Below are 13,389 nucleotides of genomic sequence, written 5' to 3'. Positions count from 1 at the left end.
TGTTGTTGCATCACTCTCCCATTGCTCTCTTTCACAAGTAAAGAAAACATAAAGACAGCTTATATCAGAAAATGGTACGGCACCTAGAATGAATGGGATTTCTGCTCCTGAGCAAGGAGTACCTCAGCCCAGCCTCTTTGATCTGAAACACTAAATGCAAAGACACTACTGTTACGTGAACTGGAGCAGTCAGCTTTTAGACAGATCTACTGCTTTGTCTGCAGAGGGCACTCCTGTCTCTAATTTTAGATGTACTGTGTCTTTTTCTGTGGCATATCAAGTTACTTAAAATGCTCATAATTGCCTGTGTCACTGCTCTGTGTTACTGCTGAAATTCTGCAAGGGATTCTTTCTTTTTGGTAAAATTCTTGGGTTTGTTTTCCTATGCAAGCAGAGGTCCAGTTCAATAGTTCTCCCGTAAATGCAGTCAGTAGCCAAAGAAGGGTATTTACTGCATACTCTGTATGAAGAGAGCACTTACTTGGAACAGTTCGTAGAGAGATAAATAATAGATTTTGTTAAAGGGTGCTGCTGCTTTTGCTGTGCAAGTTTCGCATGGCATTACTCCTTGATCCCATCAGTATCATTATCTTCTGTTTGGAGGCATTCTGGAACTCCGTGTTGATGAAGTTCTACTTTCATTTAGGTTTAATGATTGCTTATAAGTTACTAAGAGTAGTCTTCCAAACTGGTGATGTTTGGGAGACTGAGAATTTTAAGTAGCAGTTATGTAGTAGCAGTTATACTGAAGTATAATTTTTTGTGTGCTTTACCTGGCCTATTCCATGTTTTTTTGAAGTCTTTAGAAGGAGAGAAAAAAGGGGGGGGGGGGGGGGGAAGTGTCAGGAACTTGCAGTATTAATGTATTTGTTTTGAAAAGGAAGATGAGTTGGTGCCAGGAAAGCTGTTTGCAAACTTGTGGTTTAATTTTTACATGCCGTTATGTGCACTGTATGTTGGCCACAAAGTACAGGATTATTTGGATTGCAATAATTGCAGTAATTAACAAATGATTAGTAAAATTCCTTTGAGAAACTGAGCTGTCAGTCACTTGCAAAGCTAAGTTAATAGTTATTTCTGCTTGTATACTTAAAAAACAAACAAACAAAGCACATATGCAAAACCACTGTGAAACCAGAGCATTATGAGCCTTCGATGAAAATGCACGTGAATATGAGAAAAATGCTTGCACATCAGGTAAATGAGAAAATAGTAGGATGCACTCAGGCAGAGACAAATTGAAAATACTGTTTAAAAAAACCCCTCCTCCGCTGTTTTCTCTTCCTTTTTTTTTTCCATTGTTGAACGTTTATGCTCTTTCCTGTTTAGTTTGATACCTTTTATAGGTTGACTTTGACTTTGCTTCAAAATGAAGAGTGTGTTACTGTTCTTCCAGTTACATTTGCATTTCCTTGCCAATCAGTTTGTGGCATATAGACAGACATACCTTGCAGTTTCCCTATAGAGGCAGGTTGGTTCATTTGCATGAATTAACTCTGACACAGCACCACAGGAAATGTTAATGTAATTAAAAACTTTAAAGAAGCATAGTGCGTACTCTTCCCTTTATGCAGATGTTTTAGTTGCAAGGTAGCTATTTGTATTCATAGAATTAAATGAATAATGTAAGGATGCTGGAGGCCATCTAATCTGACCTTACAGTCAAACCAGGGCCAGCCTCAAAGCACAGAGCCTTCAGTAGTTGAATTTTTCTGTGTATCTCCAGGGTACCTCCTAGGCAACCTGTTGCTGTGCTTTACCTTTCTCAATGTGAATTTTTTTCCTCATGTCTGGTTGGAATTTGCTGTGCAGCAACTTGTGACTGTTGCCTCTTTTCCTTTTTCTTGTGTCCTCTGTCATCTCTGTAACTCTCCGTTTGATAACTGAAGGCAGTGATTAGATTCCCACAAATACACCACTCGTCCCACCTTAATCTTCTCTTCCACAGGCTGAACGCGCCAAGCTCTCTCAGCTTCTCCTTGTACATCATATGCTCCAGTACCCTAGCCATATTAGTGTCTTTCTGCTGGACTCTCTCCTGTTTGTTAATGCCTCTCTTGCACTGTGCACTCCAAAACTGAAGAGAGTAATACAGATACAGCTTAAAGAGTGCTGGAGTAAAAGGGAACAATCACTTCTTTTGTACTTATTTCTGTACTCTTCCAAACGCAGCCCAGGATGCGGTTAAGTCTTCATTAGCATGGGGGTGTACTTCTGGGTCACATTCAGCTTGTTATCCACTCAGGCCCCCAGGTCCTTTTCTGCACATCTGCTTCCTAACCACTCGACCCCTGATCTCTGATGTTGCATGGAGTTACACTGTCACAAGTGCAAGATTTTTGCATTTGTCTTTATTGACTGCATAAATTTTTTTAAGAAACAACATGATAGCATAAAGAATTACTTTATTTTTAAACATACCAGAAGAAAAAAGTCTCTTGAGTGCATCTGAAGAGTTGCTAGATGATCAAGATGATTAGGGAGAGTCTCATGGCAATACTGTTCTTTATGAAGTTGTCCTACTAAAGTTTTCCTAGAAGTTGTTGTCTTAGCAAAAAATTGATAACACGAATGGTTAGAAATCATCATGGCCAGAGAATATCTACCTGTGAATTTTTAAAGGACCTAGCAATGGTACTTCTGTCCTGCTAACTCAGAATAATTCACACAGTACCAGAAGGATAGAAGGCAACATATCCTGCACCAATTTTTGAAGGGCTCAGATAACAGATGCAGATGAGTAAGTCAGTCTTCTGTTAGGCAAATCAGTTGAGCACCTAACAGAGAAGTAGTAGACATATGAATAAATGTGATAATGGGCAGGACTTAACAGGGCTTTTCTAGAGGGAGAGGAAAAGGGAGGTTATGAAGTTATGTCTTTTCAAAGTCATGCTTTGAAAGAGTCAACAACTGTGTGGATAAGGGCTATCTAATCAGTGAGATGTCCTTGGATTTCTTAAAAATAACAAGAACAAAAGCCCCTTGATTATCAAGGTCCTTAATCAGCCTGGTAAAGAAACTAAGGTGTCACAGAATGGGGCAGTACTCCCATGGGTTAATAATTGGTGAAAACCAAACCAGATACAGTGAGGACCCCAAGTGAGTTATTACCACTCAAGAAAGATCTTGAAGTCATTCTAGGTTATATTATGAAAATGTGGTATCGGTGTTTGGTGGGGAACAAGAAAATTGAATTTTGAGAGTTATTTGGAAGGGAACAGGGAATAAAATAGAAAATGTGCTATGGAGTTATACAATAATGTATGGCATTCCTTTGTCATGAATAATGTGTTCATCCCTGTCCCCTGCAAAAATAAATTTCAAAGGGTAGGAGAACTAGAAAGTGCATGGGCAACAAGAGCTGTCAAAGGTAAGGAAAGGCAATCAAGTAGATGAGGCGTCTTAACTTTGAAAAGCAGTTACAACTCTTATTTTATACTGGAAATATAATCTTCAGATTGCTTTGTTTTTTGTAAAGCAATGAGGAAGAGGTTGGAAAAAAGACATGTTCACCTCCAGGAAGCTGACACAAGCACTAACAGCCAGGGTAGTTTATATCACTTCATTCCGCAGAGAGGAAGAACACACACAAAACAGGCCGTGATAGGGATGGGTGTACTTGAAGGAACAGGAAGGCATAACAGACTTATGTTACGACCTAGATAGCTGCTGACTTTCTGAAAGAGCACTGGAAAGTTGGTTAATAATGGGTGAATGACAGGCTACTGTGCATCCTATTCAGATTTGGGGGACTGAGAATAGGTTCTTGCATCAAGCTATCAGTTTGACATGGTGTAGTAGTAGCAGCTAGCAAATACAAGCCTGTTGGAAAGCAAGGGCTTCAACAAGATTTGAGTTGTCCCCAACTTTCTGTAGACTACCTGAATGTGTAAGAGGGATGGTAGGCATCAAGGGCTCGTTAGGGCCATTCCTGATACAACCGTTATAAAAATGCTTACTTACTGCTTCTGTATTGGATAATGGGAAAAAGAAAGGAGGAATGGGAATTGTGCCAAGTCCTTCTGGCCCCATTGGCCCCTTTAGAAGTGATCTGAGAGAAAGAACTGCTAAACCTCTCCCCTGACAACCAAATGACAGATGTTTCAGCAAAATAAATGTCTCCAGTATTTGTCTCCAGTTTTTTTATTTTTTGTCCCATTGTTCTTTTTCTGTAGTCAGTCTTTGTTGCTTCTTTTTTGTTTGTTTTGTTTTTTTTTAAGCTATGGCATAAAGCATTGAATTGCTAGAGGATACCTGGCTTGGTATTTTTGTAGTTGAATTTTTGTTCTACATTTACAATTTTTTGTTTTACTTGCTTACCTATCAATGGTGATTGTGGATGGCTTATGAGCAGGAAGAGAGCAGCCTTCCCTGCAGGGTTGGTCTACTGTGTTGCATGTATTTTGCTCAAATATTGAATTCTTGAAGACTTTTGTTCTTTAATTCCTTGCCTTCAGCTGGGAGGGGGCGCTTAGAGGAAAACTGGGAATATTCCCTTGGAAAGGCCCGTGCTAACCAAATTTTATCTCCTGTAGACCAGCATGCCTCAGAAGGGTATGTCATACGCTGGCACATTGGGCATGTTTTTCAGGTGGTGTGGGAAAAGATTTCAATAGCCACAAAGGATACGGGTAGAAGAAAAGGGGATTATGCTTTCTGTCAGATACCCATTACTTCTATTACTCTGCTTTGAGAGAAAAATTGGAATATAAGGAATTAAAACATGTTCACACTAGATCACTGACCTGTAAGGTTACATAGGAGAAAGTTTGAGAGAACATATGGTGAATCTTAATTTCTGTTTTTGCTTCAAATGTGTAAGTGCTACGTTTATATTGACTCCCTATGCAGTTCAGAGCTAGTTTCTGTTAATATGCATTGGTAGTACAGAGGAAACTGGAATTGCTGAAATAATACAGTGTGGCTGACCTGAAGCTATCTACTTGTATTTGTTTTAGGGGTTGTTTCTCTGTTGGCTGTTCATCCTTCTACAGTAAATACGCTTGGAAAACAGCTCCTGCCAAAAACATTCGGACAGTCTAACGTCAACATTGCACAACAAGTGGTAAGGAGACTTTGCGTTTTTTTTTATTGCTTGTACTGTTACTTACACATACTGTAAATCTGACTTGGAGCTTGATAGTCGATACCACTTGTCATCAGCAAACAGTCTGAGCTTGTTTCTAATTTTAATAGACTTATGTTAAAACAAATGTTCTTTTGCATAAAGAAATGCAAAGATGACTCAAATCAACATGCAGATACCTGAATATTGAGATGGCTTTATCTTTTGCTAGTCTTGCCACTTAAAATCAGTGGCTCTTTCAGATTCTCCTTTGAAATCTGGCATAGGGAGATGTAAATTAAGTCCATTAGCACATTTTTATTGAGACTGAAGTTAGGTGGAACAAATTGAAAACAGAGCTACATTTCTTAGTGCTTAATTTAGATAACCTTTTGCTTAAATACTTATTGTGAGCTTTGTTTGAGGTGTACATTAAACTAGATGTCTCAAAGAATCTAATGCAATAGATGATACACAGGTTATAAGAAGTCACTTTTATAGTGATCAAAATTAAAATTCGGTGATCTGAAAAGAGTTGGTCTCAATTAATCTTCTGGAAAGCAACTGTAATGTGTAAACATCTGAAATGGAATGTCTTCTAGTTGGGTTTCCTCTTGATAAGAAAGCAGTTTCCCATCTACCTTTCCCAACTCTAAGCTCTCAGGAGCGTTTTATAATTGAGGCTACCTGAATCTATAAACTATATTGCTTCAGCTGTACAGATGCAGTGCAGATCATTCACTGTGCCCTGTTTCTGGCAGTGGTGGTGAATTAACTGCTTCCAGCAGCCGCTTGGAAGTTAAGAGTGTAGCGAAATGACTGAATGAAATTGCTCCTTCAGTATGAGGCATTTTATCAATAAATTTCCAAACAGGGAAGTTCAGAGTAGTTAGGCATTCTTTTAAAATCAGTAACCAGAAGTAGGAGGAGAATGTTTTAACTATAGATCATAGGCTATAATGGCACAGAGGGGGTCCCTTCTGGGCATTATTGTGAAACGGTGTACCTACTTGAGTTTAATGTTGAAAATGAAATGGTCTTTCCGGTAACTGACAAAATCTGTTCTTAAAGTACCTAAACCAGGGGTTAATAATGAAATTACAAATAATCTGATGCTTTTTTAAACTTTGAACAATGAGTATATTAATGTTCACAACAATGTTTATATACATAGAAAATAAATTCTTGTGTCTTCCATCACAAGTTTAAATTGACAAATCCTCATCTGTATTATCTGTGATTAATTTTACATGGTAACATTATTAAAAATAAATGATTCTGAAATAATAACTACTCTTAATGGTGGGTTTGTTAGTATGGTTACTGTGGGAAACTTACATTTGCAATCATGACTTTTTCAGCACTTTAAGTCTTACTCTGAACATATTAGTATTAAATTTTTTTGTGAAAGAAGGGGCCCATATCAGCATATTTGTATTGGCTGTTATCAGTACAAAATTAGATGCTTAGTTGTATGTCATTGAAGAAGAGATGGAGGTTTTGTTTTGTGAATATATATAGAGAGAGAAATTTTGGGTAAATTTCTGTTGACTTTACAGTTCTGAAGGGGATAGCAAGAGCTATAAAAAAAATTACCTATAGAACCCTGAAAATTAAGAGGAGATAAATTTTCTGTCAATGTGCAAAATGATCTTGGGAAGAGAGTTGAGGAGTTGGCTTGTGATCTTGCTCAACTTTCTAACCTTTGAGTGGTAAAACCAGGTTTTTAATAGTTAAGTACTTAATTTTCTGAGCTTGTGTTCTTTGTTCAGGTAGTCTGATTTCTTTTTCTTAATACCGTCCCCATATCAGTTTTTCTGTTGAGTACAGTGAAGTGGAGCGTGTGCTGTCCTGCTGTTTTCCCCCTTGTCCTGATATTATTCATTATCAAGGAGCTAAACTGTTATCTTGTTCTCTTTTGAAATGAGGAAACTTAAGAGAAACAACAGGCGCTTATTTTTCTACTTTTGCCCTCCCCCCCTTTTCTCTAAAACCATCGTCTCCAATTCTATCTACAAGCTGTCATTTTAGGATGTTCCCAGTGACTTGATACTGCTTAACTCTTCATTCATGCTCTTTTCATTCAAAGTCATGGTTGTTTATGAGCTTGTGAGTAAAAGTTAGGGGCATTAACATTTTTATTAATGAACCAATAATACTAAGTAATTCCTTAGAAGATTCTGAAACTCTAGACTGTAGGGTCTTCCTTAGTAGTGATACATTAAAGCACATAATTCCGGCTAGTTTGCAGACTTTTATGAGTCGAATGGGAATACAGAGCAGGTTTTGAATGTACTAAACAGACTTCACTTTTCCACTCTAGAAATGAGCCTGTGAATTTGTACATGCTTCCATTTATTCCTTTGTACTGTTGAACATTTCAAGATACTGCTGAGCACAGTAGATGTCCAGGGTTTACTGCTGCCAAATGGTTTGTTTTTATCGCGGCTGTAATTCCACCCCCTCCCCTGTACTGGCTCGGCTCTCATCTTACTGCACAGTCACACAAATTCTAGATGTGGCACCAGGGTGATGGTGGGGCTGCATCAGAAGTTTCAGTTATGAAAAGCAGTAGAAGAGATTAGTTGACTTTCCATAAGAATTAGAAACGTTTTAAGTATGGCACAAAGCTACTGGAAAGGGGAGGAGGACCTAAGATTTTCCAGCTGTCAGAAGTGGATGTAACAAACTTCTATGTTAACTGCTCAGAGAGGTGGTGTAATATAGAGACAGTATTTGGGGAAAAAAAGACAGCTGTTTGTCCTTCCAGGCAGCCAAAATCACTAATAGTCACTAGACTACCTTTTGCATTCTACATTTAAAGGTTATTCAAATTTTGATTCATTTTAATTTTCATGCATAAAGTGTTTCATTTGGGGTTTTCAGTTTTTCTATTTTACTCTTGTTGAGGCTAAATGGTCAAAGCTAGCATGAGGAAGAAACTTAAAATTTTGTTGGTGAGGCAGAATGTGGCTGCAGAAAAATATAACAAGCTTGTGGGTGGTTATGAGTTTAGGTTCGTTTGATGTTTGTTTTCATTTACCTGATGTCAGGGTTGCAACCTGCTCTTTCCACTGGGAGGTGAATGTACCCCCAAAAAGTAGGCATATCTTTCTACAAAACAGAAATCTGTACGGTATCATTTTGTTTTCCTAAATACATATTCTTTTAGAAAGTTCCATCTATAACATTTCTGAGATGATAAAACATGATCTACAAAAGTGGGAGTTGTGCTTCAGCTGGTTTCACAGATAAGGAGAGCATGGCTCTGTGTGCGAATGTATTTGTTACTCATGATCAAATTAGCACATCTTCAGGGCTGCTTACCTGTAAGCTGGAAGACTGTGATCAGCTGAGTGCGTGCTCGTAACATGTTCAGAATGGAATGGTTTTGCCTAAATTGGTCTCTCTCACTGCAATGATAAAGAAAGTTGGCCCTTACTCTTCCTCACCTCTAATGTAATTGCATTTTGGTTTTGAGTCTGTAGTGATAGAGACTGACTGCAGGAGAGAATTTGGCCTTTCTTGCAACAGCTCTGCATTTTCTCTCTGCTTTTACTGGTTTTTCAGATCTTCTTGTTTCATATGTTCAAATTTTAACTATAATTTACTGCAACTTCTTTATACATAGTCTGGCAGGGTTGGCGGTTTTTTTTGTCCTTTTTTCCCTTTTTCTTTGGGGGGGGAGAGGGCGTGTATATTTTGATCTTGTCTAAGTTAGTGTTGAAAAGTGTTAAGAAATCCAGCAAGCATGAAAAGCTCATTTAAGAAGGGTGAAACATAAATGCTCATTACCTGGGGAGTGTTCTAACTATATAATTTGTAGTCTGAAGGTTTTTGTGCTAGTGTGTATAAATTCAATGCATCTAATAGAAGTAGGTGGAAAAAAGTATTATTGTTGTTTTAATAATGCATCATTTGAATATTCAGCATATGAATATTTTGGAATACTTGAGATCATTTTCCAAATTATTTTATCTTTACTGTAGGTTATTGGTACACCTCAGAGACCTTCAGCACCAAATACTATCCTGGTAGGAAGTCCACATACACCTAACACACATTTTGTATCACAGAACCAGACTGCAGATTCTTCACCGTGGTCTGCTGGGTGAGCAAAATAAAAGTTACAAAGGATTAATAAATTGTTTGGAACTTTTGTTCTAAATGTTCACTGTGATACTGTATGTACTCTTCAGGCTAGCAGTGTGAGAGAGACAGTCTGTTTACCTTTCCATGAAGAGCACTTCAACATTAAAGTATATTGTATTAAAATCAGGAATAGTCACACAAGCATGAATATGGCCTCGTTTGTCATAAAAGCAACTAGAATATTTTCTGTAAACTCCGATAGATGTTCTCACGTTACTTACATTTAGAAAATGTAGCTCCTAAAAGGACACAGGAATTCATCTGGCTTGATTCAGTTAATTTCACATTTCTGTTCTGCTGGTGTATTTCCAAAAAAATGGAGTACATTTCAGATTGAACAAGTATATCCCGAAGTGTCATTTGGAATAAGAATGTAGTCCTTATTGGGTAAAAGTGTTAGATAAAATGAATGCATTCTTTTGGTGTCTTTTCTCATGCAAGCTTGTTTATAAGGGTCTCTTGTTAAATGTAGTTGCTTTAAGACTAAATTTATCATCAGTGTCTTGTTATACATAAATAGATTTCTACTTTGGAATTACACAGTGAGATGAGATGTAGAGAATCGAGAGGTTCCATTGCTGATACTAATTTTGTTGATACTTACATTTTTCTTCAAGTTACAAGGAACTTTTTATTTAAAAGATGTGCAGAAAACTTTGTTATATTTCTTATATCTTGTAACTTTTGAAGTTTTCATAGCAACTTCATATACTGTATAACTTCAAATCTGTGTTTTAGTAATAGTGTAATGTTTAGTGAGTTCAACCAATATTAGGCTTCATCTGTTCAGTCAGTATCAGACTTGCCTAGAAAATGCTCAATCAATCTTAATTTTTTGTGGTCAAACTAGATGGGCTATTTAATTAAAAAAAAAAAAAGAGAGAGAGAGAGAGAGAGAGAAAAAATAAGACCAAAAAAGTTATCTCCTATAATTCACTTTTCATATTTTAGCATTTATCCCCCTATCCCTTCTTGTCTTGAAGACTGGAAGATTTTCTTTATTGATGTCTTCAAGGAATAACCGTATTTTTAACTTATTATCTGCTACTAGAGCTAGCAGAGTTGCCAAAAGAATGAATTTGTACTGTGTTTCAGCATCAAGATATTAGAATTGTTAATTATTGTAAATTGTAGGGGAAAAATTACAGGAAAAAAATGTTGGGAAGGGGTGAGAAGCAGAACAAAAGGGAAGGCTTGGTTTTTTGCAGCAGTGTGCCTGTATTTGAAAAAGAGACATTAAATATTCCAAAGTTCAAATCTTCTTAAAATATATATTATACGTATATTTAGGAAGCGGAACAAAAAAGGAGAGAAGAATGGCAAGGGTTTACGTCATTTCTCTATGAAGGTTTGTGAGAAGGTACAAAGAAAAGGAACCACCTCATACAATGAGGTGGCAGACGAGTTGGTTGCAGAATTCAGTACCACTGATAATCACATTTCACCAAATGAATCAGTAAGTATATGGGAGGTCAATTACATGTGAACTGAATGGGGGAAGAGAAATTTCTTCTGAGACTTTTGTATTTCTTTTCCTACTGCTAAATGAAACGCTTCAGACATTACCCGAGTTTACCCATTTACTGTAATATATTTATTTTCAAATATTTTTGTCACAGGTATGTTTTTGATTAATGCACTATGTCTACAGCAGGCTTATGACCAGAAGAATATTAGACGACGTGTCTATGATGCCTTAAATGTCCTTATGGCCATGAACATTATCTCTAAGGAGAAGAAGGAAATCAAATGGATTGGTCTACCTACTAACTCGGCTCAGGAATGTCAGAATTTGGAGGTATATATACTAGGGAGTTCAAAATGGCTTTGTGTTTGAGTAAATGTTTACAGCTTTATACAAGATGTGCGTGTGATCTGAGATAGCAATGTGGTCTCTTTTGACTTTTTTTAAAATTTTGTTTGTATTTACAGAACACACATTTAAACTTCCAGATTGCTTAAATGTTTTTTTTGTTTGTTTTTTTTTTTTTTTAATTCTTTGATGTCAAAAATACAGCTCTGTCACAGCTTTTACAGTATATGTGAAATGGTTCTGAGTGGAAGTTAATCAAACCGAAAGATTAGTGTGTGTTGCCAACATTGTAATAGTGGTGCTCAAGAGTCAGGAAGATTGTTTTCTCCAGATACCAGACAAATAATACATCTGTGATGATAGATGTTGCATGTAGATCAGTATATATATGCATTGCTCCTTTGTTGCTGCAGGCCTTAGGTATTTATGACATTTGTCTTACATGAATATGTCAGACTTTTTTACTGCATGTCTTGGGTAAGAAGTAAAATGTTTTATACTGAAAGGCATTTGCAAGTTCTGGCAGGATTTTTTTTTTTTTTTTTAGTATCCTGAGATTTGCTGGATGATAAAGTTAACTGAGGTTTACTGAAGTCAATTCACTTTATCAGAACAGAATGAGACTTTGTATTTATTCTTAATAAGTCTGAATTCCCTTCAGCGGGACTGAAAAATCAGTGTAGAAGCTGACAAATTGGAAAAAATGTTTTGGAATCTATCTACAAAGGGCTAATTCTATGGAGATTTTTGTTTGATAATGATAATTGATTTTTCAGTACTGTAATTGCTATCTAGATGAAGAAACTATAGGATATCTAATCAATCTGAGTTTTACTTAAACATTTATAATCCCAAGTGAAAATTATTAGTGAAGGTGAGTGATAATTGGGGCATAAATAGTAGGGCGAGTATGGAAGGTGAAGTGATTTGAAGATGACAGTGCCGTGTGCTGAATAGGGAACCAGCTAGCTTGGAGGGATTTTTAAAGTAGATCTCTTTGGATCTGTCTCACAAAGTATGGCATTGCCAGTAATGTTGGAGCAAAAGAAAGTGTGGCTCATTCAGCTGGGTTTGATGTCATGATTGATAATGTCCTAAGGAAGATGTAGGACAATATTAGTACTGAAGTAAAAAAAGCAACTTAATGTAATAATGCACAGTGAAAGTTCATGCGTCTAAGATGGGAACAACGATAACTTCTGATACCAAAGTGAGAACTTGTTAATTGGATGTCACAAAGAGGAGGAAGGAGTGCTGTTAACCATTGAGTAATTGAGCCGCAAGTGTAATACAGCCTTGAAAATACAAAAAATCCTGAGATGTGTTGAGCTTACTTGAGGAAACTGCAGGTTTCCTCCCTTCCCCATTATTGCTGCCTGAGTATTCCAGCTCTTGTTTCTGCACACTCTGTTGACATTTAAATTATTAGTGACATTACCTGACAAGTTTTGCAATAAGATTTTTTTAATGCGTTTGTGGAGGCTAATGTTTAATTGGTGAAATTGTCAAGCCTAATAAACTTCTTTTACCATTCCATCTGATATTGCTTAGCTTCACCCTCAAACTGTTGAAAAATCAAGCCAAATAGTTTATAAGGGAACATAGGAGTTTGAGGGGTTCTCTATCAAGTATTTAGTATTTTAAGTCTTTTTAAACTTGTACTTTATGTGTAAATTAGAATATTAGATTTGGTAAAGTACGTCCTGATCATGCAAAAAGAGAGCGTGAGGCGCAATTAATAAGGTCTGCATCTTGAAGTAATATGGTAAGCAACGTAGTTTACATGCATGTGATAGGAAAATATCTCAGGTGAGTTGTGGTAAGTTTTTTGGGGGAGGCGATTATTTGACATATTTCCCAATGCTAAATTATAAGACTTGGTCCTACCTTTTTTTTCTTTTTTCTTTTTTTAATGTAACATCATGCCTTTTTGTAGTTTTTTGAACTGTGTACACTTTTGGGTTTTGTTTGTTTGTTTTCATTGAAAACAAACAGAAAACTGCATTCAGGTGAATTTTTAACTCCAGTCATTTTCTTGTTAGTTACATATTTAAGGACCTAAGAACAAAAGTTGATGTTCAGGCCAGCAATCTGTCTATCCAGTATCTTGCCTGACAGTAGCCGTTACCTAGGAAGGAGTATAAGATTAGAGAAAATAGTGATATTTTCTCCAGTAACTTGTGGTTCAGGCATAACCTGAGGCAGATATAGTATCCTTCTATTTAATAGCCCTCAATTAATTTTTCTTCCACAAATTTTTACTTTGTGCCAAGTTTGCTTTTAATATTGAGTCCTTTGTGGCAGTGAGTTTCAGGTGCATTAGAAGCTTCTTATGAAATACCTTTTGTTTGGTTTTGAA

The 13,389-nt window shown here is 36.7% G+C and overlaps 1 protein-coding gene across 4 annotated transcripts in view; it reads left to right on the top strand.

Moving 5' to 3' along the window:
* TFDP1 (transcription factor Dp-1) overlaps window positions 1-13,389 on the top strand; it is a 53,985-nt gene that overhangs the window by 28,285 nt on the left and 12,311 nt on the right. For 3 of the 4 annotated variants that reach the window (XM_087756699.1, XM_087756698.1, XM_087756700.1), the window contains exons 4-7: window positions 4,959-5,065; window positions 9,055-9,176; window positions 10,508-10,673; window positions 10,869-11,015. In XM_087756699.1, the coding sequence (XP_087612825.1) occupies window positions 4,959-5,065; window positions 9,055-9,176; window positions 10,508-10,673; window positions 10,869-11,015 (542 nt within the window). The remainder of the gene's footprint in view (window positions 1-4,958; window positions 5,066-9,054; window positions 9,177-10,507; window positions 10,674-10,868; window positions 11,016-13,389) is intronic. The other variant, XM_087756701.1, reaches the window with a different exon arrangement.

Source organism: Nipponia nippon, unplaced genomic scaffold (assembly GCF_047370975.1).
Source record: "Nipponia nippon isolate SJK-2023a ecotype South Korea unplaced genomic scaffold, ASM4737097v1 scaffold_2, whole genome shotgun sequence".
NCBI lineage: Eukaryota > Metazoa > Chordata > Aves > Pelecaniformes > Threskiornithidae > Nipponia > Nipponia nippon.
Note: the sequence above shows the minus strand (reverse complement) of the source record. Positions and strands in the feature narration are given on the sequence as shown.